Source organism: Carcharhinus amblyrhynchos, chromosome 18 (assembly GCF_965287045.1).
Source record: "Carcharhinus amblyrhynchos chromosome 18, sCarAmb.v2.hapA, whole genome shotgun sequence".
In the NCBI taxonomy this organism is placed as follows: Eukaryota; Metazoa; Chordata; class Chondrichthyes; order Carcharhiniformes; family Carcharhinidae; genus Carcharhinus; species Carcharhinus amblyrhynchos.
Window position 1 is genome coordinate 16,728,058 of NC_137341.1, and position 27,311 is coordinate 16,755,368.

Sequence of the window (27,311 nt, forward strand, 5' to 3'; positions counted from 1 at the left end):
TGATTTGGTTGAGGTATCAAAAGGCATTTGATAAATGAGAAAATTGTACCAGCATGAATCGCAAGAAGGAGGAATAGAAGGAAAGCAAATTAGAAAAAAATGAATTTTGCATGATAATTATTGCTAATATAGTGTGATGCTATAGTGTAATATATTGTAGTTTCCCAGTATAGCGAGCTGCCTGAGGAGGTGAATCACTGGATGGCGTGGCTTCAACTTGTTCCAGTCCCCTTGGTTTGTATGTGTTGAACGTACCAAATTAATAAGGAGCTTGCCTCTAAAGCATGCCATATACTTGTAGTGCCTGAAGCATCATGATTAGAAACCCCCTAACCTGCTTACCCATAGCCCATTGTTATTACCCATGGCTTCTCGTGAAAGGCTGAAAAACAGGAAACAAAATTAAAGGCCAGTGAAGTCAGATACAAGGGCTGGATTTATCTGGAGTTGGGGAGATTACAAGAAAGTGTAAAAATTTTGTATTTCCCCACCCTATTCCTGCCATCCCCAGTTTTCACCAGAGTGGGCTAAAGATGTGGCTGGTGCAGGTCGGAAGGCCACACCCTGTACTTTTGATTTTCATGGATTTGCAGTTTTCATGGATTTGGACCAGCTGTTAAAGGATTTGTGCTCCATGGCTCCTCTGAGGTATTGTGAATTATAATGTGAGTTTATGGACCTTTTGAAAGGCAAATTCAAAATATCTTACCTATGCCGCCCATCCAAAACTATGCCCCCCATTCCCAGGCTTCCCTCCCTCCATGCCAAGCTATGTCCTTATCTCGAACCCCATTACGACTAATTGCTTCTATGCCAGAATATGTCCCCAATAGCTTAGCCTCCATACCAATGTTCATTCCCATTCACTGACCATGTACTGAACCCTGCAGTAACAACAGGATGTGTGAAAAAACCTTTTTTAAAAAAGTCATTCTTTCATAAATTGCTACGTTCTTGAAAAACTGTTTTTAACTACAAACTATAAGCGAATCAATTGCAGAAACTGCAAACCTCTTGAAGCCTTTTTTATTTTGTATAAATAGACATTGTACAATTGACAGAATAGATCATCAAATAAGAGCTGTCAATTAAGTAATGTTTTCTCAGGGATACGACAGTTTCAACAGTCTAATGGATATTTGGGCCCTCAGCTAGAAATGAAGCTTGGTTGAAATCCCAGACCTCCATTTCTCTGGTGAAACAGCCACATTCCAGAGAAAATATTTATTGATTGACAGCTCTTACTCTATGATCCATCCTGCCAATTGTATAATGTTTATCCAGTAGTAAAAACAGAAATTTTCCAATTCCTGCTACTAGCCTCTTGGAAGAAAATCCAGTTCAAAGTGCCATTAACCGAGGCTTGGAAATTGTTTGTTGGTTGGCCTGGTCTTGTTTAGGTTGTGGTGCAATGAAACCTAAAAGAGGAAGGTACAGAAACATTTTGGAATGACTAAATAGATAACATCTGGCTTATTTTGTGGTGTCATGAATATCTCATCATGGGTTTGGACAAGAATATGTTTCAGCGGCCAGTCATGGAACATTGTGTCCTCGTTATTTAAAGGCATTGCCCTGCTTGCATCAAACACTTGTCGAATCTTGGGGCCCATTTATTCAATATCTTGAGAAGCAATATGTCAAATTCTATATTAAAGGGTAAGCTTACTTCAATTGACTGACAATGCATAGCCAGATCAATGCATTGCCAGATATACAGTACTGTATATAGGCTGTATTTATACTTTATTTAGACTTGTATTCATGTAGTGATTTGTCATGTCTCTGGTATTAAGTTACTTTCAAGTCTTTTATGTCATAAACTTTGAGACACAATGACTTGGTGAGCAGGATACCTCCTTTCTTGCAAAGCAATATTCAACAACTTGCATTTATGTAGATCCCGTGACATAGTAAAATATGCTAAGGCGCTTCACAGGAGTGCAATCTGCCAACCTATGACATCATGCCAAAGGCCAAGACATTGGGGCCAGTTTAGTCAAATAAATAGTTTTAAGGAGAGTCTTAAAGGAAAATTGGAGAAAGAAGTCTAAGGAGAATTGAGGCCTAGGTAGCGAAGGCACAATCGCTAGCAATTAAATGAAGTTGGAAATGCATGAGAAGCGAAATTTAGGGGAAAGCGGAAGAAACATAAATTTTCTAAAATGGGTGCCAAAGAAGAGTCACTTGACTCAAAGCATGAATACTGTTTTTCTGTCTACAGCTGTTGCCAGATCCTCTGAGTTTTTCCAGCACTTCGTTTCCAACACCTAAAATAGATCTTCTGGTTACTTATTTAATTACTGTTTCTGAGACCTTGCTCAGTGCAAATTGATTGCTATATTTCCTACATCACAACAGTGATTACACTTCAAAAGCTACTTTATTGGCTATGAAATGCTTTGCGACGTTTCTGAGGTTGTGTAATGTGCGACGGAATTGTAAGTCAGTCTTCCTTTTCTCTGACCCTTAATCCTATGTGTCTTCTTGTCCCCAGATTAGTCCACATTTAACAGATGCCATACTTTCTAACTAGTTGTGCATGTTCACTAATCCTGCAGGCTACATTTTTCTACTATTCAGTGTTGTACGGTGCTGCTTTTAGTTCTGGCAATCATATTTTGAAAAAGTCTCGATGTGAATTAATGCAGTTTAGACTTGTAGGTTTGGCTGAAGATTTCTAGAGCTTTTGTGTCTTTGGGAGAGAAATAAACCTTCAATAAATAAATTACCATTGTGGAATGAAGTAAAAATATACCATGTTAGCAACTGGTTTATGAACCATGTCAGGTCAGATAACTGGATCCAATTACTCTTGGTTACAAGCAATCCTTTCTGAACTGAAACCTATGATCAGTATATGACCAATCACTTCATCAGCAACATATTCTTGTAATCATTTTGTTTCCATTTAAAACAAATATCTCCACAAAGAAGAAACTACCTATTTCTACCAGTGTCTTGGTCCTTGTCTAAGTTCATCTGGTGCTGAATCTTCACCCATGGTCTTGTCTCTTCTCGTCTCAAGTATTTCAGTTGCCACATGGCCTTGCTATTCCTATATTTAACAGTGAGTGTTACTGAACAAGCAATCCCTGATTATTTTCTTGTTTTGTATCTCACCTCCTCCTCCCAAGTTCACGCCATTCTATGTCCGACCCTGAAAAATACCTTCCCCCAAGTTACTCAGCTCTGCACATTAGAACTTTCAACTATTTAGTCTTTAATCCATCATGATGTTGCAACAGCTATTAAGTCATTAAATCACACCCTATCCACCACCCTTGGCTTATCCCAAATAGAACTATTACTCTTTCCCCTTCAAACATTCTCTCTGGTATTCCCCTCATCACCATTCCCTTAAGTCCATGAGACACAGACTTGAACATCCTTGGCCAACAACTGATTTAATCATTCATCACAAGGTCTGACTACTCCATTCAAAGCCTTGCTGGGCAATACCCTTCATCACAAAAACTGCCTTATATTCAAAGATCGTCTAGGAAGATGACAGTAACATCTGGTTTCTTTTCGCCATTACTAACCATCTTCTTAACCACCCTTCCCTGCTGTCATCTCAAACAATAAGTGTGACATGCTCTTGTACATCTTTGTTAGCATGATCATGACCATCTGATCAGTTGCCACACTTGGATTCCACCCTTTCCCAGCCCACTGGGTCTATTAACTACTGAATCATGAGTGGGAGTGCAACTCCATTGTTGTCTGCTGAATCAATGACAGTGTTCTCTGGTAGGGTAGCTAATCCTGAATTTGCACCTTTAATTTCAGTCTCCACTCCTTTCCTACCTTCTTCAAGCTAATATTGTTGATGCGACTCACCCTCTGCTCTCCAGATCCTAATCTTGCTAAACTGATAACTGCCCAACTTCCCTTAATCTCTCCTATGTTAGCTGATGTTTGTATAGTTCCCTCTCCTCAGGTTTTACCTCTGTCTGTCAACTCTGACATTATGTGGAGATGCTGGCGTTGGACTAGGGTAAGCACGGTAAGAAGTCTCACAACACCAGGTTAAAGTCCAATAGATTTATTTGGCATTAGCTTTCGGAGTCTCAGGCTCCTTCATCAGGTGACTGAGGACTTGTGTTCACAAATTTGTCATATCCAGACACAAACTCAATTTACAAGATATATTGTTCACAGATAGATCATGTGCAGACACAAACTCAAGTTACAAGATATTTTGTAAATTGAGTTTGTGTCTGTATATGACCTGTTTGTGAACACAAGTCCTCACTCACCTGATGAAAGAGCCTAAGGTTCCGAAAACTAGTGTTAAGTAAACTTGTTGGACTTTAACCTGGTGTGTTGAGACTTCTAACTCTGACATTCTCATCCTTCTCTTCAAAAAAAAACTATTTTTGCCTTTCTGTCCTTGCATATCTCCAACTTCTTTCCAGTCTTTGAACGTGCTAACATCTTGCAAATCTGTGTCCAACTTCCTTGGGAAACTTTGTTTCATCCCTTCGTTCAGATTTCCTTCTCTCTTACAATACTGAGGCTTCTCTTACCAAAGTTATAAATGGCACCCTAGTTCATTGTGACCTATTTGCAGCCCTTGACATAATTTACCATGAAACATTAGCCCAATGCCACTATCGTCCAGCTGAGTGGGACTGTGTTTGCCTGGTTTCATTCTTCTCTATCCTGCTGTAGTCATGGAATCATTTGACCTGTCTTCTCTTCTGCATCATTACCTCTGTGTTCACACGGATTTACCCTTGGCCTCCTTTTTCTCACCTATCCCGTGAATCACCTTGTGATGTTTTATAATGTTGAAGTTACTCTGCAAATACACATTGGATGCCGGGGACAGGGGTGAGTGTGGGGGTGTGTGTGTGTGTGAAGCTCTGCATTCGGGGCCATGATTGCGGGTGGGGGTGGGAGAGAACTCTGCAAGCAGGTGGGGAGAGACTAGCAATAGGAGTGATCAGCAGGGGGTAGGGGGTAGGCAATGACTTTGGGGCAGATGGGCATCTGGGCTTTTTTTTGCACTGAGTGCTGTAAGATTGCAGCCCGCTGAAAGAACTGGTGCCATTTGCTCTCGTTTTTCCGCTCATTTAGCACTTAGAACTTTTTGTGTAATTTGTTACTCCCATGACCATGCACCCTTCCATGAACTTATCTTCCTTTCATAAACTTATACCCATTCAAAACCATGTTGCCAACATCCTAACTTGCACCAAGTCCTGTTCACCCATCACTCTGTTTACTGATCTACATTAGCTCCCAGTCCAACAAGGCACAGGTTATCATTTTATTCAAATTCCTCTATGGTGCTGCCCTCTTCCTGCCTCTGTTATGTCCTCTTGTCCTACAATGTACAGAGATTCTTACGTTCTTCCAATTTGGACTTCTTGCATACCTCCAATTTTCATTTACTCAACTACTACCGGTCATGTCTTCAGGGACTTTTCCCTTATAATGCCCCTCTGATTCTGCCATTCTCCCCCTTTAAGATCCTTTAACACCTACCACTTGGCCCAAGCATTTTATCACCTACCCTAATGTTTCTGTGTGGATTGCTGTCAAATTTGGTATTGTAATGCTCAAATGAAGCACCTTAGGATGTTTACTGTGCTAAATGTGTTATATGAATTGTAGATTCATGCTGTTGTACAATTAAATGGACCTGTCTTAAGTACTGAATTGTGAGTGGGAGTGCAATTCCATTGCTGTCTGCTATGAGCTGTTTACTGCAGCTGTTGGCCTCAGTCCCTGTCACTGTTGCTTTTCTACTGCACTAACAGCCTGATTGGAAATAATTTCAATGATAAGGGCCGTGCACTTTGTGCAGCTACTTGATGTAATTTCTTAGCCGATTAGAACTCGAAGCATCTAAAGTGCCAACACTTGAAGCCATTATCTAAATCTATTTCCAAGAAATATTTCAGAAATTTAAGGCCGTTTGATTTTTGTTTGTAATACATTTCTAAAATACTATGTTTAGAGGCTAATAACAAAGTGGCTGCAGGATATTAAAGGGATGGCTCTGTAATTGCAGGTCAAGCTGCCATTTGATTTTTATTATACCTCGGAGATGCTGTTTCACTATAAGATGGCCAGATGTTCCTGTTTAAGTCACATGATTGCAGAACATCCGCGCTGTATCAGAAGTTTACTGCCTCTAGGGGTTCTCAGGATGGATAAGATTAATCTTTAGCTTGCTAGACGGAGACTTCACCAGAAAAAACATCGAAGGGGGTAATGAGTGGGAAAGTACTTTGCCTTCTAGAAGGAACTATGTCCACCATGATGTATTTTGAAGAGAAGCTATGATTATGCTTTTCCGAATCTTCAAGCACTGAGGGAATGATTTAAGTGCAGTTTATAATGACATAAATATGTTAATTCCAAAATATTTCCAAAAGCTTTTAATTTATTCTACTTAAAAGGTCAGATGCAATCACATTTAAAAAGTGATAACTTCCTTTTGGCTACAATCAAGCGTCAGATCAGGTGCAGTTGTTTTCTTGTCAGCTTGGGTCTTGTGTCCCTCTATGATGGGGACCATGAATTGGATTCAATTTGAATTGGTTTTTGAAACAAGCAAGGAGATGGATTTGGACTTGCCCGATCCACACTCTGAATTGACTTTGTAACTTTAAGAGTGGAGAAAAAAGTTTTCAAAAATATCAGAACAAAGCCCAGGCAACACAGATTTTGTTTTGCAAATCTCTTGGGAAACCTAAAGGAAGACTTTTTTGGAAGATGCTTGGAAATGTCTGTCTTTCAGTGTCTTCCTGATAATGACCTGCTAATGATGATTATACCAATATTTTAAAGCAATCACCTGACATGATTTTGAAATGATGTGGAGATACTGGTGTTGGACTGGGGTAAACACAGTAAGGAGTCTCACAACACCAGGTTAAAGTCCAATGGTTTATTTGTAGCAAACACCACTAGCTTTCGGAACTGGCTGTTTCTTTGTCAGGTGGGTGGGAATTCTGATCACAAACAGGGCAAATAAAGACACAAATTCAATTTACATGAATAATGATCGGAATGTGACTCTTTACAGTTAATCAAGTCTTAAAGGTACAGACAATGTGAGTGGAGAGAGCATTAAGCACAGGTTAAAAAGATGTCAATTGTTTCCACACAGGAAAGTTGGTGAGATTTTGCAAATCCAGGCAAGTTGTGGGGTTTATAGATAGTGTGACATGAACCCAAGATCCTGGTTGAGGCCGACCTCATGTGTGCGGAACTTGGCTATCAATCTCTGCGCTGTCATGTGTCATGAAAGCCGCCTTGGAGAACGCTTACCCGAAGATCAGAGGCTGAATGCCGGTGACCGCTGAAGTGTTCCCCAACAGGAAGAGAACGGTCTTGCCTGGTGATTGTTGAGCAGTGTTCATTCATCTGTTGTCGTAGCTTCTGCATGGTCTCCCCAATGTACCATGCCTCAGGTCATCCTTTCCTGCAGTGTATCTATTCCTGTAGCGTTGTCTACCTGATACACTGCAGGAAAGCATGTCCCGAGGTGTGGTATATTGGGGAGACCATGCAAACGCTACGACAACAGATGAATGAACGCTGCTCAACAATCACCAGGCAAGACTGTTCTCTTCCTGTTAAGGAACACTTCAGCGGTCACGGGCATTCAGCTCTGATGTTCGGGTAAGCGTTCTCCAAGGCAGCCTTCACGTCACACGACAGCACAGAGTCGCTGAGCAAGAGATTGATAGCCAAGTTCCGCACACATGAGGGCGGCCTCAACTGGGATCTTGGGTTCATGTCACACTGTCTGTAACCCCCACAACTTGCCTGGACTTGTAAAATCTCATTAACTTTCCTGACTGGAAACAATACACATCTTTTTAACCTATGCTTAATGCTCCCTCCGCTCGCATCTTCTGTATCTTCAAGACTTGATTAGCTGTAAAGACTCACATTCCAATCATTATTAATGTAAATTGAGTTTGTGTCTTTATATGCGCTGTTTGTGATCAGAACTCCTACCCACCCGACAAAGGAACAGCATTCCGAAAGCTAGTGGCATTGCTACAACTCACACTGGACTTTAACCTGGTGTTGTGAGCCTTTTTACTGTGATTTTGAAATACCATGAAAAGTGCTCACCATTTCTTCCATTTTCCAGTGAAAGCAACCACGCTTTACAAGATTAAAAGTAAATCGGGTATTTAGTAACATTTGATGGACTAGACAAGTGCTTCGTTTCTAGGAGTGAACAGGAAGAGAAAAATTTGTGAATGTCTTACAAGGATATAAGGTTTTGGATCACAGAATAGACCACGGGATGACAGAATAGACCACGAGGTCACCTTTTCAAGATTATTTTGAATGTATTTAGATATTACACAGTAATATATAAAACCCCATGTTTCTTGTATCTCCGCTATGAGTGACACTTTTCACCTAGAATTCCTACTTAAGATATGTTAGGTTCTGATTGCAAATGAAGCTCTAAATTGCTGTTGGCAAGATACTTTGTCGGAGTTGTAACTTCTGACCTAATCTGTGTGATGGAAAAAGAGCACACAGACATAGGCACACATGCATGGGCATGCCTGCATGCATCTCTGTGCACACATATAAAAATCTTACATTGGCGTGTGCTTCTGGTGTACCAGACCCTACTTTGTCCTGTCAAATTTTTGTTGCACTTTGTTAGTTTCTTCCAATGGCAAACATGTGTAACAGAATTACCCATCTAGATATGCACAATATGTATCAATGTCTTAACCTCAGTGGTCTGCCATCCTTCAGTACTTCAAGAGTCAAAAATATAAAAGTAGAGAGGCAATTGCTTTTGGAACTTGCCAGCAATGGCCCATCTGCCAACCTTCCTGATTAGCACCTATTAACTTCTAATTGACTTTAGGTTGTGCCAGTTGACAACAATTGAGCACTGTGACCTAAAAGGAACAAGTCAGATGAACACAGCCGTATCAGTAATATCTTATATATTGTGAAGTTTATGTTGTGAAGTTTATTGTGACGTCTCTTTATGAAGTACTTTACCATCTGATTTCCCTTCAGAAATAGAAAGGATTAAGTCTTTTTTTCTCTCGCCACTCATATTTACATATCTTGTTGCCTTCAGGTTAACTCCCATCAGGAGAGTTGGATGTTGTATTAACAGTGGTCGAATGGAGATTCATGGTCATCTATTATGAGGCATGAATTAAGGATCTGCCAAGTTTGAATGATTTGGTTAAAAATATGATCTAAATTGACACAACTCGATCCTTAAAATAATAATAAATGTCTCCACTATTATAAGCTGGGAGTGCAATTTATCTTCTTAATCGTAACTCTCCAGTCATTTTATCACAATATTACGAAGTGTTTTCAAAAAACATATTCTTGCTTTTTTCTTGATTGTCCAACTAGTCATGTTCATGGAAATAAGACTATCAGAAATTTAGCATTTGAATTTGAATCCCTGTTTTTGCATTCATTCAAATTAAGTTGCTTTCATGGGTGGTATCTCATCCCAAGTTCATTGCTAGGTCGTAAGATAGATCATTTAAGAGTTACTGCAGTTTGTAAGAATGGGGCAACATCCTGGTCAAAGTTCATTTGACCTGCTGGCTATTTAATTGGAATTGCGTGGAAAGTTGGCTGAGAGGGAAAATGGGGGGAAAAAAACTGATTCAAATATTGTGTAAGCAAAAAACCCATGTAAGGTCTGGGGCCGGAATTTGCTGGCAACATGATGTGTCATAGAATCCCTAGGTGGAGCTTATTGAATCATAGAATCCCTACAGTGCAGAGAGAGGCCATTTGGCCCATTGAGCCTGCACCGACAACAATCCCACCCAGGCCCTATCCCTGCAACTCCCCTAACTTGTCCCCCTGACACAATTTAGCATGGCCAATCCACCTAACCCTCACATCTTTGGACTGTGGGAGGAAACTGGAGCACCCAGAGGAAACCCACTCGGACACGGGGAGATTGTGCAGACTCCACATAGACAGTGACCCGAAGCTGGAATTGAACCCGGGTCCCTGGCACTGTGAGGCAACAGTGTGCCATCATGCTGTTCTTATTGAGACCAGCTTTATATTCCACATTTTATTAACTGCCGTAGTGGGATTTGAATCCATGTCCCCTAGCTTTCAGGCTGGACCTCTGGATTACCACTCCAGTGGCATTACCATTATTCCACCATTTTACCTCATAAGAGGCTATTTGGCCCATCAAGTTTTCTACGACTCCTTGACATAGTCACTTACTCAGGCTGTCTCCCATGTCCTATCCATGGTATAATAACATTGCCAGAATTTCCTGGAAATGATGCAAGGGGACTTGACACTTAATTAAACTTGATGAAAATTCCTAAGATCCCTCTCTCTCTGCTGCATGTGAGCGAGCTTGTTGAATTCCAATGTTGTCATTCTACACATCCCTCCTGCATTACTTCTCCTATCAAGATCAATGGTAATATGCAATAGTGGAACTAATTCAACTGGAAGCTCCAGTGTGACTTAAGGCATTGGTGACCTGGCAGTGGCTTGTTTTATTGTTCTAAAATCAACTTCCCTTGACAAGGGACCTTTTCACTGGTACAATGGCAAAATAATGTGATGCAAGGAATCTGACAAATAAACAGAAAATGCTGGAAATACTCTGCAGGCCTGGCAGCATCTGCGGTGAAAAATAACAAATTAAAGTTTCAGGTTGAAGATTTTCTGTCCTTTCACTGAACTTTGCTGGTTTATTCAGTGCATATAAAAATAATAAACCTCCAGACATTTTAGCTAGCTGTAAAGTTCCTTCTTCAATTGAATTGAACCTTTGAAACCCATTTAATGTTTCAGTCCACTCAGTTGGTCACTTAGCAATGTTGCGGGCTAACTTGAACGTAGAGTGTCTACCCAAAAGTATATTTCTTTTGAAATTCATATTGATAAATACATTTATGGCAATTCATTGGGGCAGTACATTTGTAAGTATTGTATTGCAGGAATAAATTGGTCTATTTAAAGAGTTAAGATAACTATTTGAAACCTTGCAGCTGCTCTGAATTTAAAGATGGGATAACTGCGAGATGTATATTAAATAATTACTTCCTACCGTACCTTTCATTGACATTTTAATATGTTTAAACTGCAAAGCACAGGACTTGTGCTTTGAAATGAATTGGTTCACCAACATCTGAAAACAATTACAATTTAGAAGCTTTCAATTAGCTCAGGTACTTGCAGCCTCACTCGGGCTGCCCATGTTACACCAAGGAATTACTTCACAAAACAGCATGATTAACCTGATAAATATAGATCTATTGTAAATTCTCCAAACAGGGCTTTCCAGTTGAGTGCAGACTTTTATAACGTGGCTCTAGAAATGCGTGAATCAGGTGTACGTCATCAAAATCAGAGTTGATGGCAAATATATGTCAATAGCCAGTGCTGCTCAGCTCCCGGATTCCCTGTCTGTCATATATTTTAAGTTTATTTATTAGTGTCACAAGTATTATGTTAAATCTGCCATGAAGTTGGTGTGAAAATCTCCAAGTCGCCTGTTCGGGTATTCTGAGGGAGAATTTAGCATGGCCAATGCACCTAACAACACATCTTTCGGACTGTGGGAGGAAACCCATGCAGAATGGGCAGAATGTGCAGATGCCATACAGAGAGTCCACCCAGGCCAGGAATCAAACCTGGGTTCCAGACGCTGTGTGGTGGCAGTGCTAACCATGTGCCACTGTGCTGCCCACCATTCTCCAACAAATTATGGCCTTAATACACCACTGGAAGGGCCAACAAAGCACATGTCAATATCCATTTCTTGACAAATGAACAACACAAGGTACAAATGCCATGAAAATGTATCAATAGGACACTTGGATTGTGTGAAAATGTTGAACTTTTCTATTCAAACTAATACAGAAAATGTTGGAAGATCTCAGCAGATCTGACGGCGTCTGTGGGGAGAAAATAGAGCCAAAGTTTTGAGTCTAGATGGCACTTCATCAGAAATTTTCGTTCTCTTCTCTCCAAAAACAAGCTTGATCAGTTTTTTCCATGCGTATTGAGCAGTGACTAAATTTTACCTTAAGGACTTGCAAAGCTTTTAAGGTTTGATTTAATTTTGTTTTCAATATAACTTTTTGATTGTTTTTTCCTCCTTGTAAATTGCTTATTGCAATTCATGCTCTCCAGCTGTAGAAGTGGACAAGTGCAAATTATCAACAATGGGAATTAGCATCCTTGCAGCTTCAGGATTAGTAAGAGATATCGTTTGGGGAGCAGAGTGGGTCAGACGTGATTTATGCTCTCTCGTTCTTGCTCCTTCTCCAAGATGAATCAATTCTACATTTAATAGAGCTTTTAAAACTTCAGTGTGGGGACCATTTGAAAATATTGGCACACTTCTTTGGACTCCCTGCGAATACTGATGTGCCATCATAGGATCTTTGATTCTAACTTGCAAACGTTTTGCCTGTTCATCTACAACTGTAAACCTTCTTTAACATGAGTACAGAGCGTATGTAAAAGTTGAAGTCACAAACCACCTGCATTCTTTCTGGAGACCCTCCTGTTGTAGCCGAGTGGAAATGTTTCCATCTGAGGAAAAGAGATTTGAATTGTGGTTAATCTTGTGACTCAAACCCATGTTCTTTTGGTTGAAAACTCAATGGCTTAAGTGATGTTTCTACATTAAGGATGTTGCATTAATGCAAGTTGTTGCTGTTGAAGTATAACGGTGTAGATTCAGTGTACGTTCACTGACACTGAGAATTTTTTTATTTTTGGGTAATGGACATCTCTGGCAGGCCAGAGTTATGGCCCATCCCAAATTACACTTGAGAAAGTGATGTAGCATCGAACTGCTGTTGCATAATGAGCTGGTGATGATGGATGAACACTCATATATGTCCAAGTAAAGATGGTTTTAACTTGGTGGAATTGGAATTGTTGCTGTTCCCATTTGCCTGCTGGAGCTGTCCTTCTAAAATCTAGTTGCTGAAACATGCAAAGTGGCATAACATTAATAACTTTCTAACATGTACAATTCATGGAGCTACTACCGAAAAGCTTATCATGACTGACAAACATAATCGGCCACATTGAATGTTTCCAAATTGTACAAAGCTCTATGTTCAGTAACAATTGTCTGCTTTTCCAGTTCTGTGAAAGCCTTTTGAACATTGCACAATTGCATTGCAGAATCTACAAAGTTACTAAACAGAACCATAACATTCAAATATGCAATGTTTAATTGAAGGAATTGTAACCTGCAAATCAGAACAAGGGAAAGCTGGCTGGATCTGACACGCATTGAATTCTTTCCCCTCAGGAAATGCCTCGAGAAGCATTTCAAACACATGCACCTTGCTGACCTAGGAAGTAATAATTTTGTGATCCTTACCGGTGCAGTTGTTGAACTTATAGTCATCGCTGGGTGCTTCCTGCATTGGTCTTGGAAGAGGAAGGAAGGATGCGGTAGTGTCCTCAGGGGGAGGGGGTTGAAATCAGTGCTTACTTAATTCAAATGCAGATACAAGAACGAGTTTATTAATTCCAGGTTGTACAGAGATTATTATCACACTTGTTTATTGGCAATGCGGATATGTTTTTGTTGTATCATTTGTGAGGAAAATGAACATTTCAGAACTAAGCATGTAATACAAGTTTAAAAATATGTTTAGAACATTGTCCACTTCTGATGATGTATATTAATACCACAACCTTCTGAAAGATGGTCCACACTGGTTCCAGCAAGTAAAAGTGCTTTATGTTCATGCCAACTAAGAAGCTAATTAGAGTACCAACAATGGCTTTTGAATAACTATTTGAAATTCATGATTTTTCTTTCCAAATTTAACTTCAGATTGTAGAAATAATTCCAGTGCCATACCCCATTTTGTCCACTGTCAGAGGGATTCTCGGCCTTGTGACTCCACTCCTACTACTGATGATCAAGCCACGGGCCCAGCCCAACAGCAAAACCTCCAAAATGGAGATTGGACCACAGAGCTGGTGATTGGATTCAGTGTCGTGCTTAGTATGACTTGATCCCAACAGCTTGGTTTCTGTCTCTCATTGGGAGCTGCAAGAAGCAGGAGTGAAGGGATGTCTGCAGCTCGAGAAAAGTGACTGACTGAGAAACCACACATCTCAAACTTTCACACTCCGTTCTCTCTCCCCCTGATCTGTGTCACTGGAGATCAACATTTCACACTTGGCTCAATTGACTGCCATTCTTTAATGCAATGTTAAACATTTTCTTTATCAGTTGGAGCTGTAGCTGATGTCAGTTACAATAAACCTTAATTAAAGTGAAGCTTAAAAACAAGAGAATAGTTGTTCCGGAGCATCTACTGTTCTTCATGATGAAATCATCTCAGGTTCTATATGTTTAATTCAGTCATTTCCTCAAGAGACTTGCAAGATCTAACAAAACTGAACATACTTAGTTCAGAGATTTTATGTGGTACTGAGTATTTTAGGGATGCCGGCGTTGGACTGGGGTAAACACAATACATAAGAACATAAGAAATAGGAGCAGGAGTAGGCCAACTAGCCCTTCGAGCCTGCCCCGCCATTCAATAAGATCATGGCTGATCTGTCGTGGCTCAGTTCCACATTCCCACCCTCTCCCCATAACCCTTAATCCCCTCTCTCATCAAAAACCCATCAACCCGCGTCTTAAAAATATTTAGTGAGGCAGCCTCCACCACTTCAACGGGCAGAGAATTCCAGAGATTCACCACCCTTTGAGTGAAGAAGTTCCTCCTCAACTCCATTCTAAACCGCCCCCCCTTTATCTTGAGGCTATGCCCCCTAGTCCTACTATCCTTTCTGAGCGGGAAGAGTCTCTCCACCTCTATCCTATCCATCCCATTCATCATCTTATACGTCTCAATGAGATCTCCCCTCATTCTTCTAAACTCTAACGAGTACAAGCCTAATCTATTCAGCCTCTCCTCTTAGCTCAACCCCCTCAACTCCGGCATCAGCCTAGTAAACCTCCTCTGCACTCCCTCCAAGGCTAAAATATCCTTGCGTAAGTACGGCGCCCAAAACTGCACGCAGTACTCCAGCTGCGGCCTCACCAATGCCCTATACAGCCTCAGCAAGACCTCCCTACTTTTATATTCAATCCCCCCCGCGATGAAGGCCAGCATCCCATTCGCCTTCCTGACCACCTGCTGCACCTGCAAGCTGGGTTTTTGCGACTCATGCACAAGGACCCCGAGGTCCCTCTGCACCGTCGCCTGCTGCAGTTTTTCTCCACGTAAGTAATAATCCTTCCTACCATTATTCCTACCAAAGTGGACCACCTCGCACTTGCCAACATTAAATTCCATTTGCCATTTCCTGGCCCATTCGCCCAGCCTATCTAGATCCTTCTGTAGACTCTCCCCACCCTCCGCACAATTTGCCTTTCCACCAATTTTGGTGTCATCAGCAAATTTCGACACCCTACACTCGGTTCCCTCCTCCAGATCATCTATATAAATGGTAAATAGCTGAGGCCCCAGCACCGACCCCTGGGGCACTCCACTAGTCACCATCCGCCAATCCGAATAGCACCCATTGACCCCCACTCTCTGCCTCCTATTTGACAACCAATCCTCTATCCATGCTAACACCCTACCCCCAACTCCATGCCCCCTGACCTTCTGTAATAACCTCTTGTGAGGTACCTTGTCAAACGCCTTCTGAAAATCCAGAAAGACCACATCCACCGGCTCTCCTCTATCCACCGCCCTAGGCACATCCTCATAGAACTCCAGTAAATTTGTCAGACACGACTTCCCTTTAAGGAAACCGTGCTGCATCTGCTCTATCAAGCAGTTCCCCTCAAGATGCCTCGCTATTTCCTCCTTGATGACGGATTCTAACGTTTTACCTACAACAGACGTTAAACTAACAGGCCTATAATTCCCCGCCTTTTGCCTGGCACCCTTCTTAAACAACATTAGCCGTTTTCCAATCTTCCGGCACTTCCCCGGAATCCAGCGACGTCTGGAAAATAACCACCAAGGCATCCACTATCACCTCCGCCATTTCTTACAGGACCCTCGGATGCATTCCATCCGGTCCTGGGGACTTGTCCACAATCAGCCCCCTCCAGTCTGTCGAGCACCACCTCTCTAGTAACAGTAATGTCATCAAGACCCTCCAGTCCTACCACCTTTCCATCTCTAACATCCGGCAAATATTCACGTCCTCCTCCGTGAAGAAGTAGTCTCACAACACCAAGTTAAAGTCCAACAGGTTTATTTGGTAGCACAAGTCACTAGCATCAGGTGAATGGGAGTTCTGTTCACAAACAGGGCATATAAAGACACAAACTCAATTTACAAAATAATATTTGGAATTAAGACTTTATAGGTAATCAAGTCTTAAAGGTACAAACAATGTGAGTGGAGAGAAGGTTAAGCGCAGGTTAAAGAGATGTGTATTGTCTCCAGCAAGGATAGTTAGTGAGATTTTGCAAACCCAGGCAAGTCGTGGGGGTTACAGATAGTGTGACATGAACCCAAGATCCCGGTTGAGGCTGTCCTCATGTGTGCGGAACCTGGCTATCAGTCTCTGCTCAGCGATGCTGCATTGTTGTGTGTCTTGAAGGCCGCCTTGGAGAACGCTTACGTGAAGATCAGAGGCTGAATGCCCATGACCGCTGAAGTGTTCCCCAACAGGAAGAGAACAGTCTTGCCTGGTGATTGTCGAGCGGTGTTCATTCATCCGTTGTCGTAGCGTCCGCATGGTCTCCCCAATGTACCATGCCTCGGGACATCCTTTCCTGCAGCGTATCAGGTAGACAACATTGGCCAAGTTGCAAATGCAGTCTTAGGTAGACCGACGACTTTGCTTACTTTGTGGCCAGCAAGCCACTTCCTTGTCAAATGCCACTCTTGCTGCTTCTACAAGTTTGAACTGACAAAACGTCTAGATAAGTTTTTGGATAATTGGGTGACTTCTCCCATGTTCCTCTTCCAGGAACATTCTACTAAGCTCTTGGCTCAGGTGCAGACAATGCCAACCTGCCCCCAAGCATATGGAAGAACATCAGACCTCCCCTTCAAGACCCTGGGTGACTGGCCAGAATCCAGATGCAATTCCTTTCTTGCAGATGTTGGAGTTGTTTCTGAACATGTCAAAGGACAAAGATTGAATTTTTATTTTAACTGTAGGAAGTGTTAAAGCTTCATGAAAAGGCATTTGACGGTACAACTGAAGTTATTTTCTGGTGCATTTCTCTATAAAAGGCAACTCATTGCAATGTTTTAACATCTTGTACACATAAATTGAAATGTGTTTGCTCATCTTTGTTAATTCTCAATGTGTTTTGTTCTATGTTACAGACTCAACCTGTGCCTAATCCTATTGCGTATTATATGCATCGATCCCCATGGTGGTTCCACAGCTTTGAGGTCCTTACTAACCATTTCATTGAGCTTATCGTGCCTTTCTTCCTGTTTATTGGGCGCCAGATGTGTGTAATACATGGAATCCTGCAGATCCTATTTCAGGTAGGATTGCAAATTACTACTTCTTCTGCTCCATTCTCATGTTATTGCTACAAAAATCCTCAAAAGGAAAAAACATTGAGATTAAAAGCGTCCCAGTTGGCTGATTGCTGTCACTGCGACATGATAATTTTCAATTGCCCGCCTTATTCCTAGGTTTCTTTTCCCATGTAGTTACTCTATTTCTCCAATTTCTCCAACTCCTATTAAATTGTGACTCTTGTACATAGAATTTTCAGCACAGTAACAAGCCATTCGGGCCACTTGGTGTTGATGTTCTTTGTGTATGTTTCACCCCGCTTTTCCTTTCTCCTGCTAGTACTTATCCAGCTTTCTCCTAAATGTATTATTGATATCTGACACAACTACTCCATGTGCTAGTGAGTTTCACATTCTTATCACTCTGAGTAAAGAAGTTTCTCCTGAATTCCTCATTAGATTTATTGATTATCTTATATTTATGAAGCATAGCTTTGATTTCCCCCTCAAATGATGGATTTTCTCTAAAAATTGACCTACCCTTCATAATGTTACAGTTTATATTGGGAACTTCTTTAGTCTCTTTTCTTAGAGAAGAATGTTCCAGCTCATGTTATGATCCCACAGTCATCAGTAATCTGTTATTGTCTCATGCAATTGACTGTTCTTTAATTGTAAATTGATTGAGTACAGACAAGTTGCTATAGCAACGCACCACTCTTAAGCCTGTTCTTCTTCTTGCCTAATATCCATACATGCAGACTATCCAGCAGGAACAACAATGGATGACAATCAGGAACCACAATCCTTGTTGATTTTAACCCCCACTTCCTCTACCCATTAAAGAAAATTAAGACCTGTTCTGCTATCTGACTGGGACACTTGCTGAGATCAGTTAGTTTGCACAGACTGGTGATTAAATTTGTAACTTTGGAGGCTGTGAGTGCTATTTCTGTTCTGGGAATACCATTATGCAATAGGCAAGCAGGAGGTCTTCTGGCTCGATATTGATTTGAGCCCTGACTGCCCTCTTGAGTCTCATCAGGGCATTATTCTGAAGAAGAACAGGAGTATCCTGGCCAATGTTTGTTCCTCAACTGTCATTAAAAACATAATGGATAGCCTAGTCATTATCAGATTGTGCGTGGGAGGTTCCTATGTGCAAATTGGTTGTTGTGTTTCCTGCATTACAATGGTGACCAGATTTCAAAAGGTGTTCAGTTGGCTGGATATATCTTGAAGTTGTGAAAGGTGAGTGTGAACGCAAGCCTCTCGTTTTAGACAGCACGAAATTTACAACATCTCAACTTTCTGCTGAATAACAACAGCCGTTAGATGAAATTTGCCAGCTGCGTAAAGACTCTGCCTCTTTTTCTCTTCCTTTTACTCCAAGTAACATTTTACATCCAAACAGTGTCAAATTACTGATGGTCAGGGCAGAAAGGAATCAAACTGTATCCAGAATTTCTGTGCCAAGAATCTCAGATATTTACTTGTGTTCCATTTTTGTATTAAAGGACTGCTTGCTTATCCCATCTGTGGTCACATGTTTTGGTTATGAAGGATGCCATTTTCAAACCAAATCCATAAAGTTTGCCATCAGCTGTTCACTAGCAGATACATTTGGGATATCTGAACTGACTGAAGTTTAGTCACTTGTTTCAGTTCCACAAAAATATTTTCTGCATGGGATTGCAGACATTATAGGAACATTAGGAGCTGGAGTCAGCTGTTCAACCTGCTCCTCCATATAATTATATCACAATCAGTCTTGATCTCAACTCTATTTAGCTGCCATTGCCAATTCTGCTTGATATCTTTACCCAACAAGATCTCAGTATTGGAAGCTTCAGTTGACATGCCCATCATCAACAACTTTTTGGAGAGATTTTCTAACAAGTTATAGATAGGGGCAGCAGGATGACACAGTGGTTAGCACTGTTGCCTCACAGCTCCAGAGACCCGGGTTCAATTCCCGGCTTGAGTCACTGATTGTGTAGAGTTTGGATGTTCTCCCCGTGTCTGCATGGAATACCCCCGGATGCTCTGGTTTCTTCCCACAGTCCAAAACTGTGCACGTTAGGTTGATTGGCCATGTTAAATTGCTCCTTATTATTAGGGGGAATGTCAGGGGAATTAGTTGCGTAAATATGTGGGGTTACGGGTTAGGGCCAGGGTAGGATTGTTGTCGGGTTCAGTCTTGATGGCCAAATGGCCTTCTTCTGCTCTACATGGTTTCTATGATTTCTACTATGTATCCATGTCTTGACTTTCTCAGCAGAGGGAAGGATCCTAATGAATCCTTTTTAATCATTTTAAATACCTCAATCAGATCACCCCTCAATCTTCTGTACATAAAGGATTACAAGTATTTAACTCCTATTGATTGTTCTGAATAAAGATTGCCTTATCACCTTGTATTTCTATTTTAAGCATTTTGTTGCATTATTAAGAACCACATTTTACAAGTTCTTGCTTCTAAGGCACAACTGAATGTGGCAGAGCATACTTGAAAATATAGATGTGGCAGTCTGATTAGTGGCTCCATGACTTTCTGTCCAAAATCGTACAAGCAGTGAATCAAGTGCACCAGTTTCTATGCCCAAATTCCCCTGATGCACTTCCATTCCACGGTGCCTTGTTAACTCATTAAACAGACCCCCAAATGAACTGATTTGTGCTGAGGTTGCTGCTGCAGCTGTAACTTCCAACAATTATTTATAAAATTGACCCAAGTTCAGAGTCAGGCAGGATCGAGGATGAAGACATTAAGCGTCTAGTTGCTAATGCATTGCCAGCAGCCATTTCTACCCTCAGACTTCTGGAATTTGCAACTTTTTTTTCATACCTATCCAACAGGTTGGGGTACTCAGAACTTAAGGTAGTGATTTTTTTTTGTTTGGCTTTGATGCACTGTACGTTGTCTCAAAACATTGCCAGAAAATCCTTAATGCATAGATCATGGATAAGGTCCTACCTTTAGGTCTATTTTCATGTTCAGCTCAAAAGAGGATTGAATCTGTTGCTTATTTCAGTTAGGTTTCCATGTACAGTGCCATTTAGATGGCTATATTTACTAGTCCCTTGAGATGAGCCTACCATTTTATGGAAAGAACCACATTTGCTTATCTGTGCCCACTGGAGTTTGGTCCAATCAATAGAGCATTATTGGATGCTTTAAGGTGCACCTTCCTGAGCTCTGGCTCAGTTGGCAGCATTACTAGGATTACATAGGATATACAGCTCAGAAATGGGTCATTCAGTCCATGCTGGTGTTAATATTCCACTTGAATCTTCTCTCTTTTTTAATCTAAATCTATCATTGTACGCATCTATTCCCTTACCCTGGTATCACCATTCTTACAAAGAGCATTCTTGCCTCTGAGTTAGAAGGTTGTGGTCAAGTTCCGTGCTAGCATTTGACCACAAAAATCAAGACTGACGCTTTGTGTAATGAGGGACTGCTGCATTGTCAGAGATATCTTTCAGGTGAGATTTAAACCAAGGCCTTGTCTGCTCCCTCTGGTGGAGTTATTCCCAGTGTACTGGTCAATGTTTATTCATTGATCAACATTAATAAAATAGGTTATCATATTGTTGCTCTAGCATTTTACGCTACATAAATTAGCTGCTACATTTCTTACAGCACAATGGTGACTATGCTTCAGTGGTTGTAAAGCACTTTCAGACTTCTTAATGCAGTGAAAGACAATGCGTAATGCAAATCCTCCTTTTTGTACTTGGGAGGGAAAACAGGGCATGCTGTTCTTCACCTAGCTGTCCTGTTATCTCACTGGTCATGTGATCCAGTCTTTCAGGAAAATCCAGGTCATTCTGCAAATCTGGAATTTAGATTGAAAGCCATTGTTGGCAGTGTTGCAAATGGGCTTTATCAAAGGTTAAACCCTTGTGATAATCTGAGACAAAATTATAATTGTGTGCGATCTGACTTGTTTACCTTACAAACTATATATCCAGCAGCACCTGTGACACAAACTCTGTCCGAAAAAACCAGAGTTGTCTCAAATTTCATGCACAGACGATCATTATTGCTTCAGAGTTTCTGGGCATTGAGCAAGAAATGTCAGAACACTTACTTCACTGTCTCTGTGAAATTTGCCAGCTTCTTTCCAAATTCTCAATGGTCAGCCTGCTTTCTGTCTGTTGTTGGCTTGAAAAGAATATATCTGATGATTCACAGTGAGCAAAACCATCAGAGATCTATTAGTCATATCCATAACCTTCATATTTTACAATGTCACATTTAAAGGTTTCATCTGTGAGCATTTAAATGCACTTCAACAATTTCCAGCTATTGCTAATCAATGTAATATTCACGGAGCCTTCACAACGCAACAATTTCTAGTAAATCTCTCATTATTTTGAGGTGATTATATCCAAAATTCCACCTGTCTCCTCTGTTAATAATAATACAGAGCAGCTTCACTGGATACTTGCCATTTCTGGGTGATTATTTGAGGTTTGATTTAGAAACCTGGGAGATGAGACATCCAAATATTACCTTTAGAATTGAGAAGAGAAATATTCAGTTGTGCTTTTATTATTCCCAGGTGGCCCGCAAATATCTTAACAAGTGATGTTTGGAGTGGATACTTTTGAAGGCTAGTGGCTATCACAGGGATCATTGGTTAGCCTTTGTTAATGTGTATTTGCAAAGTAAAGAACTGTAATTTCACGAAACATGACCTTGGCACATAACTCACACCTGCAGCATCATTGAAAAAAAGAGAACTCGCAAGGCTAACTCTTCAACAAACATGCCCTGGGGCAACCTGTCACTCATACTGGTTTCACTGCACTTGGTGTAACTTTCCCTTTCTCTATCTATGTGGTCAAGATAGTCTTTTATTGTAATAAACATACAACTGACATAGTGAAGACATAACATAGGATGAAGCGGTTTCAGCGTTAACTGTGAATAAGGGAAATGTGCTTCTAACTATTGCAACTGAGGTGGCTGGCAGGGGGAGGAGAATAGGAAATCCAAGTGTCAGGAACTTCAGGACTAAAGCAGTGACTGATGGATTATGCCATGTTGACATCTCTGTATACTGTTACATCCAGCCAACATAGCCTGGAGATAAAAAGCTACCCTTTCACATTGTAATTTTCTGCAAGACTCGGCCCATACTTTGATAAGCGCGTAACTTGTATTTGTTTCCCCCCCTCCCCCATTGTTGACCGACATCTAATAATCTAGTTAGGCCAAACTTAATTCTGAGGGAATTAATCATCAAGAGGATCTCTTGGTGTTTCCGCAGCTTGGACCTTGGGGTCTGCACATTCAGAATTTCATTGGTGGATTTAAAAAACTGTTTGCGGTTTGGTATGACCCGAGGGGCACCCCAAAGTGAATGCAGTGAAGTTCTAGGGAAGCAATCATGTCTCATGCATCTTTCCACTGCTGAAAGCATTCAGTAAATGTTTTTGAGAATTCTGTGAAGCTGTACTCAATTCCATAGGGAATTAGCTAAAGATGGACAATGCATTTATACAGATAATAAACAACTTATGGATTTAGTTCTTTTGGTATCAACTTAGAATTTTAATATGTTACACCTCCTTATTTTGGTGGGAGGACAGCATCAGTCCTTCTCTCCTCCTGTTACATTCAAGAGATTTATGGATCTGATAGCATTGAAAGGAGTTAAGTGAAATTGCTTTCGAAGATGTACAAATGTATGTAAAAGCCTCTCCTGTGAAGAAGTCCACAACACAAAGTCTGTGTTGCTGTCTGGGACCAGACTATCAAAATATTTGAATTTCTGAGTTTTTTGCTTTGCAATGTTCCAGCTGGTTGGTGGTAAATGCAGTTAGCTTGGTGAAGTGTAAAATATGTGCACTTGTTAAATGGAGGCCCTATTTCTCATTGCAAACTTAGCTTGGCAGAGTCTCCAAGCTGGAGGTCCAGCATGATAAGCTGTGGATGCTAGAGAATGGCCATGGGGCAGTGTTTTCATGGGTGGAATTCTCCAGCCTGCCAGCGGCTGCTATAGGGGAGGGAGTGTGTGGGGAATCAATGGGAGCCAAAAAGCCAAAAACCCTCAGTGTACAAACATGTTGCAGTTCTCCCAATGGCAGCTTAATGCTAGCTTGCTCTTCCCACCAATGGTGGCATGAATACTATTTGCATTCGGTTATATCCTATGAATACTTATTAAAACGACTGCCAGCATCCGCCAGGCTTTCCAATCTTGCGTTGCGTCAGTGAGAAATTGCATTGGCATCAAACCCAATTGATAAAGAGCGGCATGCACAAGGTACCATCAGTTTGCCACAGACTTTGAGGTGAGTGCAACACTTTCATAGTGCTGTGCTCCTCCTGATGCACTGTTCATCACTCTGCTGGTTCCTGCCTTTCATCTCCATGTCATACTGTCTTCATGAACAGCTCCATGCTGCTGGACCCATAGATATGCCTGTGTCAGCAAGGAAGATCCATACTGCACCTGGAGTTGGTGAAGAACCCCCTCCCCCAAACCGATGCCATAAACCAGCACACTCATATGACCTGGACACCCTACTGTGGGACTCATACAGTCACCGCAACAAAGGTTGAACCAGGTTTAGAGTGCAAGGTGAGGCTGGGAGAAAGGGCGGATCGTGGTGGTAGCTGAAGGAGGTGGGGGAGAAGGTTGAGGACTCACAGTGACAGGTAGAGGGGCAAGAAATGGATGAAGAAGGAGGAAGGAAGAGGGGAGGGAAGCTGGACCTCGATAAGGTTGCATAAACAAGGGGGTCAAACAGGTAAGCATATTGTTTACAGAAAGGCACAAAGACTCTGGATGTGGTGGGTAGAGATCTAAGTGGGGCATGGGCACTGTGAAATCCTATGCTTAGCACTGTTTGCCTCATTTATGCAAAGATTTCATTTTAAGATACTTCTGCCTATGTAATTAACTCTGTTAAGCTTAAAAAATTAACTAACACTTGACTACATCTTAAAACTCAGACGGCATGCTGGGTTAGCGAGAAATTGACTGCAGTTTTGAAGGGTACAATACAAGCAAAACAGGCTTTTCATAAGCCAAACAAGTTTTTCATAAACAACATCTGCGAGGTCTGTTTCTCCAAGGTGGCGACAGCATGTGCAAAACAATTTCAATAAAAAGATAACGAATATATATATTGTGGTTTCAGCTCTGTGTTTGCAACTTTGTTTTGGAGTTGTGTGCGATTGGTATAGGCCTGGCAGAAAAAGTCAGTCTCTCTCTCCAGCTTTCCTCTTCCTTTTCGCTTTTGTAATGATTTAATTTTAAGTTCTGTTCAATAAAAGAAATTCATTTCAACATCGTATCAATGCTGTGTTCGTCTGTTCAAAGGAATGAATGGATCCTACAAGTACTTCATAGGGGTGGCACAAGGCGGGGGATACAGTTAAATTGAGAAACAGACTTTGTATCGAGACTGCTAGCCTTTCTCCTCTGGGGTGCTGATATCCTGTCGGGTCTGGTGAAGACAGGTGGACTAGAGAGAATCATACGATTGTGCTGGACAGGTGTTTAATTAGGTGCTGGGACCTTCAATTCCATCAGATGAAAGTGGCTGGTGAATCTGCTGCCAGGCCCCAGGTGACTTGTATGGGAATTGGCCTGTGCATAATTAATGAGGTTTTAAGCTCAGAGCCTGGTGCAGGATTCTGCCATTCTGGTCATGCTTATCTTAAAATGGGAGAATTCCACCCTATGTGTCTGGCTGTAGCAGTGCTGCACCAAAGAATCAATCATAGAGTCATGCTGCTCGGAAAAGCCTTCTAACCCCTCATTGTGCCATCTTTTTGAGAGAGCTATCCAATTATTCCCATGCTCTTGCTCTTTCCCTTTCCCACAGCCCCAATAAAAGGCCCTTCGCCAGGTCCAGACTGTCAACCACTATTGTTTTGCCAGTAATTTCTCATGGAGGGTATAACTCATTCAGTGTTTATTGCTGACTTGGCTATACCACTGGCTTTCAATCTGTAAGGAGGGGGCAAGGCAGGGATCTGCATCACTCTTGTTTTTGAACAACATGCTCCATGCTGGGTCTGAGTCCAAAGCTATAACTTAAATCATACCCACCTAGATAGTGGGGAAAAAAACTGGCTTGGGAGCAATGTCCCCTCCCTTGTAAAATGTCATTGTTGTGTGCGGCTCATTTTTCCAACATGCCGAATTTTGTTGTGTGGCAAGGCAAGCTGGGCATTTTGGGCAAAAACCTCCTGTGCGATATTTCCTGGCTGCTGTGTAGCCATGCATGTGTGCAGCCGAGCAGAGGTGGTGAGGTGGTGCCAGACATAGATAGAGGTGTCGCTTCAGTTGTTTTATCTGCCTCTATGGCATCAATAGGTCTAGATTGAAAACATTAGTGTCATCTAGTGACCTCTTCAAGTCTTACAATTTCTCACAATTTCATTGTAATATGTATTGTACATGTTATGTGGAAGAGGATATGAGGATAGGATGGGCAAAGTGGATTTTTTTTATTGGTACATTTCAGTACTTTATTTCTAATCAGAAAGTCAATTCATGGTCCCCACGTGAAGGACAAACCAGATCCAAGCTGACAAGACAAGGCATTACGTCTTGGGCTTGTTCAAACAAGGTCTAAGCTGACAGGATGAGGCATTGCACTCCCCTCCCAGGCTTGATCTAATGCTTCATCTTAGCCAAAAGGCCCAGATGGCTTTGAAAAATTGCATCAGGTAAAGCCATGCTTTAACCTCATTGGGTACCCTGATCCTTACTCTCCCCTAGCCTGGGCAAACCACAGTTGCAGACGTCAGCACATCCCCAGCGTAATAGGCTAGCCTCATCTCCTGCCAGATCATGTTTCACCACTGCCAGGTTGAGTTAGAAAATCAGCTACAGTACTGTTGATCGACAGACCAGGCTCAAGGGCTGAATGACCACTGAACTGACACTCAGAGAGACGACAGAGCCCAGGACTTTGCTAGGCCCCTGACCAATGATGTGCCCCTGCGTCCATTCATCCCAGAGCTAGTAGAGTTGTGAGCACCAGGAAGGGATGTCAATATCCCTCCTCAGACTGCAAAGCTGACTGGAGGAGCACCACCTCCTTTTGTCCTGAAGTGATGGTGCCATCACTGAAATGCAATGAGGCCAACACTGCATGGATGGCATCCACAATCAAGACCATGGTGCGTGAGGTGTACTCCATGGTGGAGGTGTCCATTCCATGGTTCAGTTTATGATCTCCATGGCTGAGGGCATGAGTTCCATTGTGCAGGGTGTCAACTGCATGGTGCAGGCACAGGTGGGAATCCATTAGTGTCTGTGCCAGATGATGGTGGGGCTGCCCCTCTATCCAATGGAAGAGCCCGGGTGCTCCTGTGCACCTGAAGGGAAGAGGATCGGCAGGAGCACAGCCTGAGGCCATCCACTGGAGAGACCCTGGGAGGGTGTCCAGTCCATCTGACATTTGCCTCCAAGCTGGTGATACACCTCCAGCTATGCTCACTGAAGAGGGCAGCACTCTAACACCTGTGCAGCCTGAAAGCAGGTCCTGGACCCCTCAGGGGATGCCCTGTAAGGTCATCTCAGACAACAGGGTATGGAAGTCCGCAGGTTGCCTCAACCTCAACTATGGTTCTTGGGATACACGTAAATATAGCAGGAGGGTGAGGAAAAGTAAGAAACAATGGACAGTTAGTGGGCACGGGTGAACCTTGACAATAGTACAGATAAGTCTCACCGTTGTAATATTGTATTAAACATCACCTAGTTCACCCAAACTGATCCTCTGCACTATCAGGTCATGACACCAAGCTCTGCAAATTTGGTGCTTCATCCCTGTGCAGCGTGGGAATGGCAGCACTATGCCTGACCCACTCTGACG

General features: G+C 41.8%; 1 protein-coding gene across 2 annotated transcripts in view; it reads left to right on the forward strand.

Annotated features, from left to right (window-relative positions):
• lmf1 (lipase maturation factor 1) overlaps window positions 1-27,311 on the forward strand; it is a 538,909-nt gene that overhangs the window by 367,043 nt on the left and 144,555 nt on the right. For both annotated transcript variants that reach the window (XM_080206431.1, XM_080206432.1), the window contains exon 5: window positions 17,313-17,480. In XM_080206431.1, coding sequence (XP_080062557.1) covers window positions 17,313-17,480 — 168 coding nt within the window. The remainder of the gene's footprint in view (window positions 1-17,312; window positions 17,481-27,311) is intronic.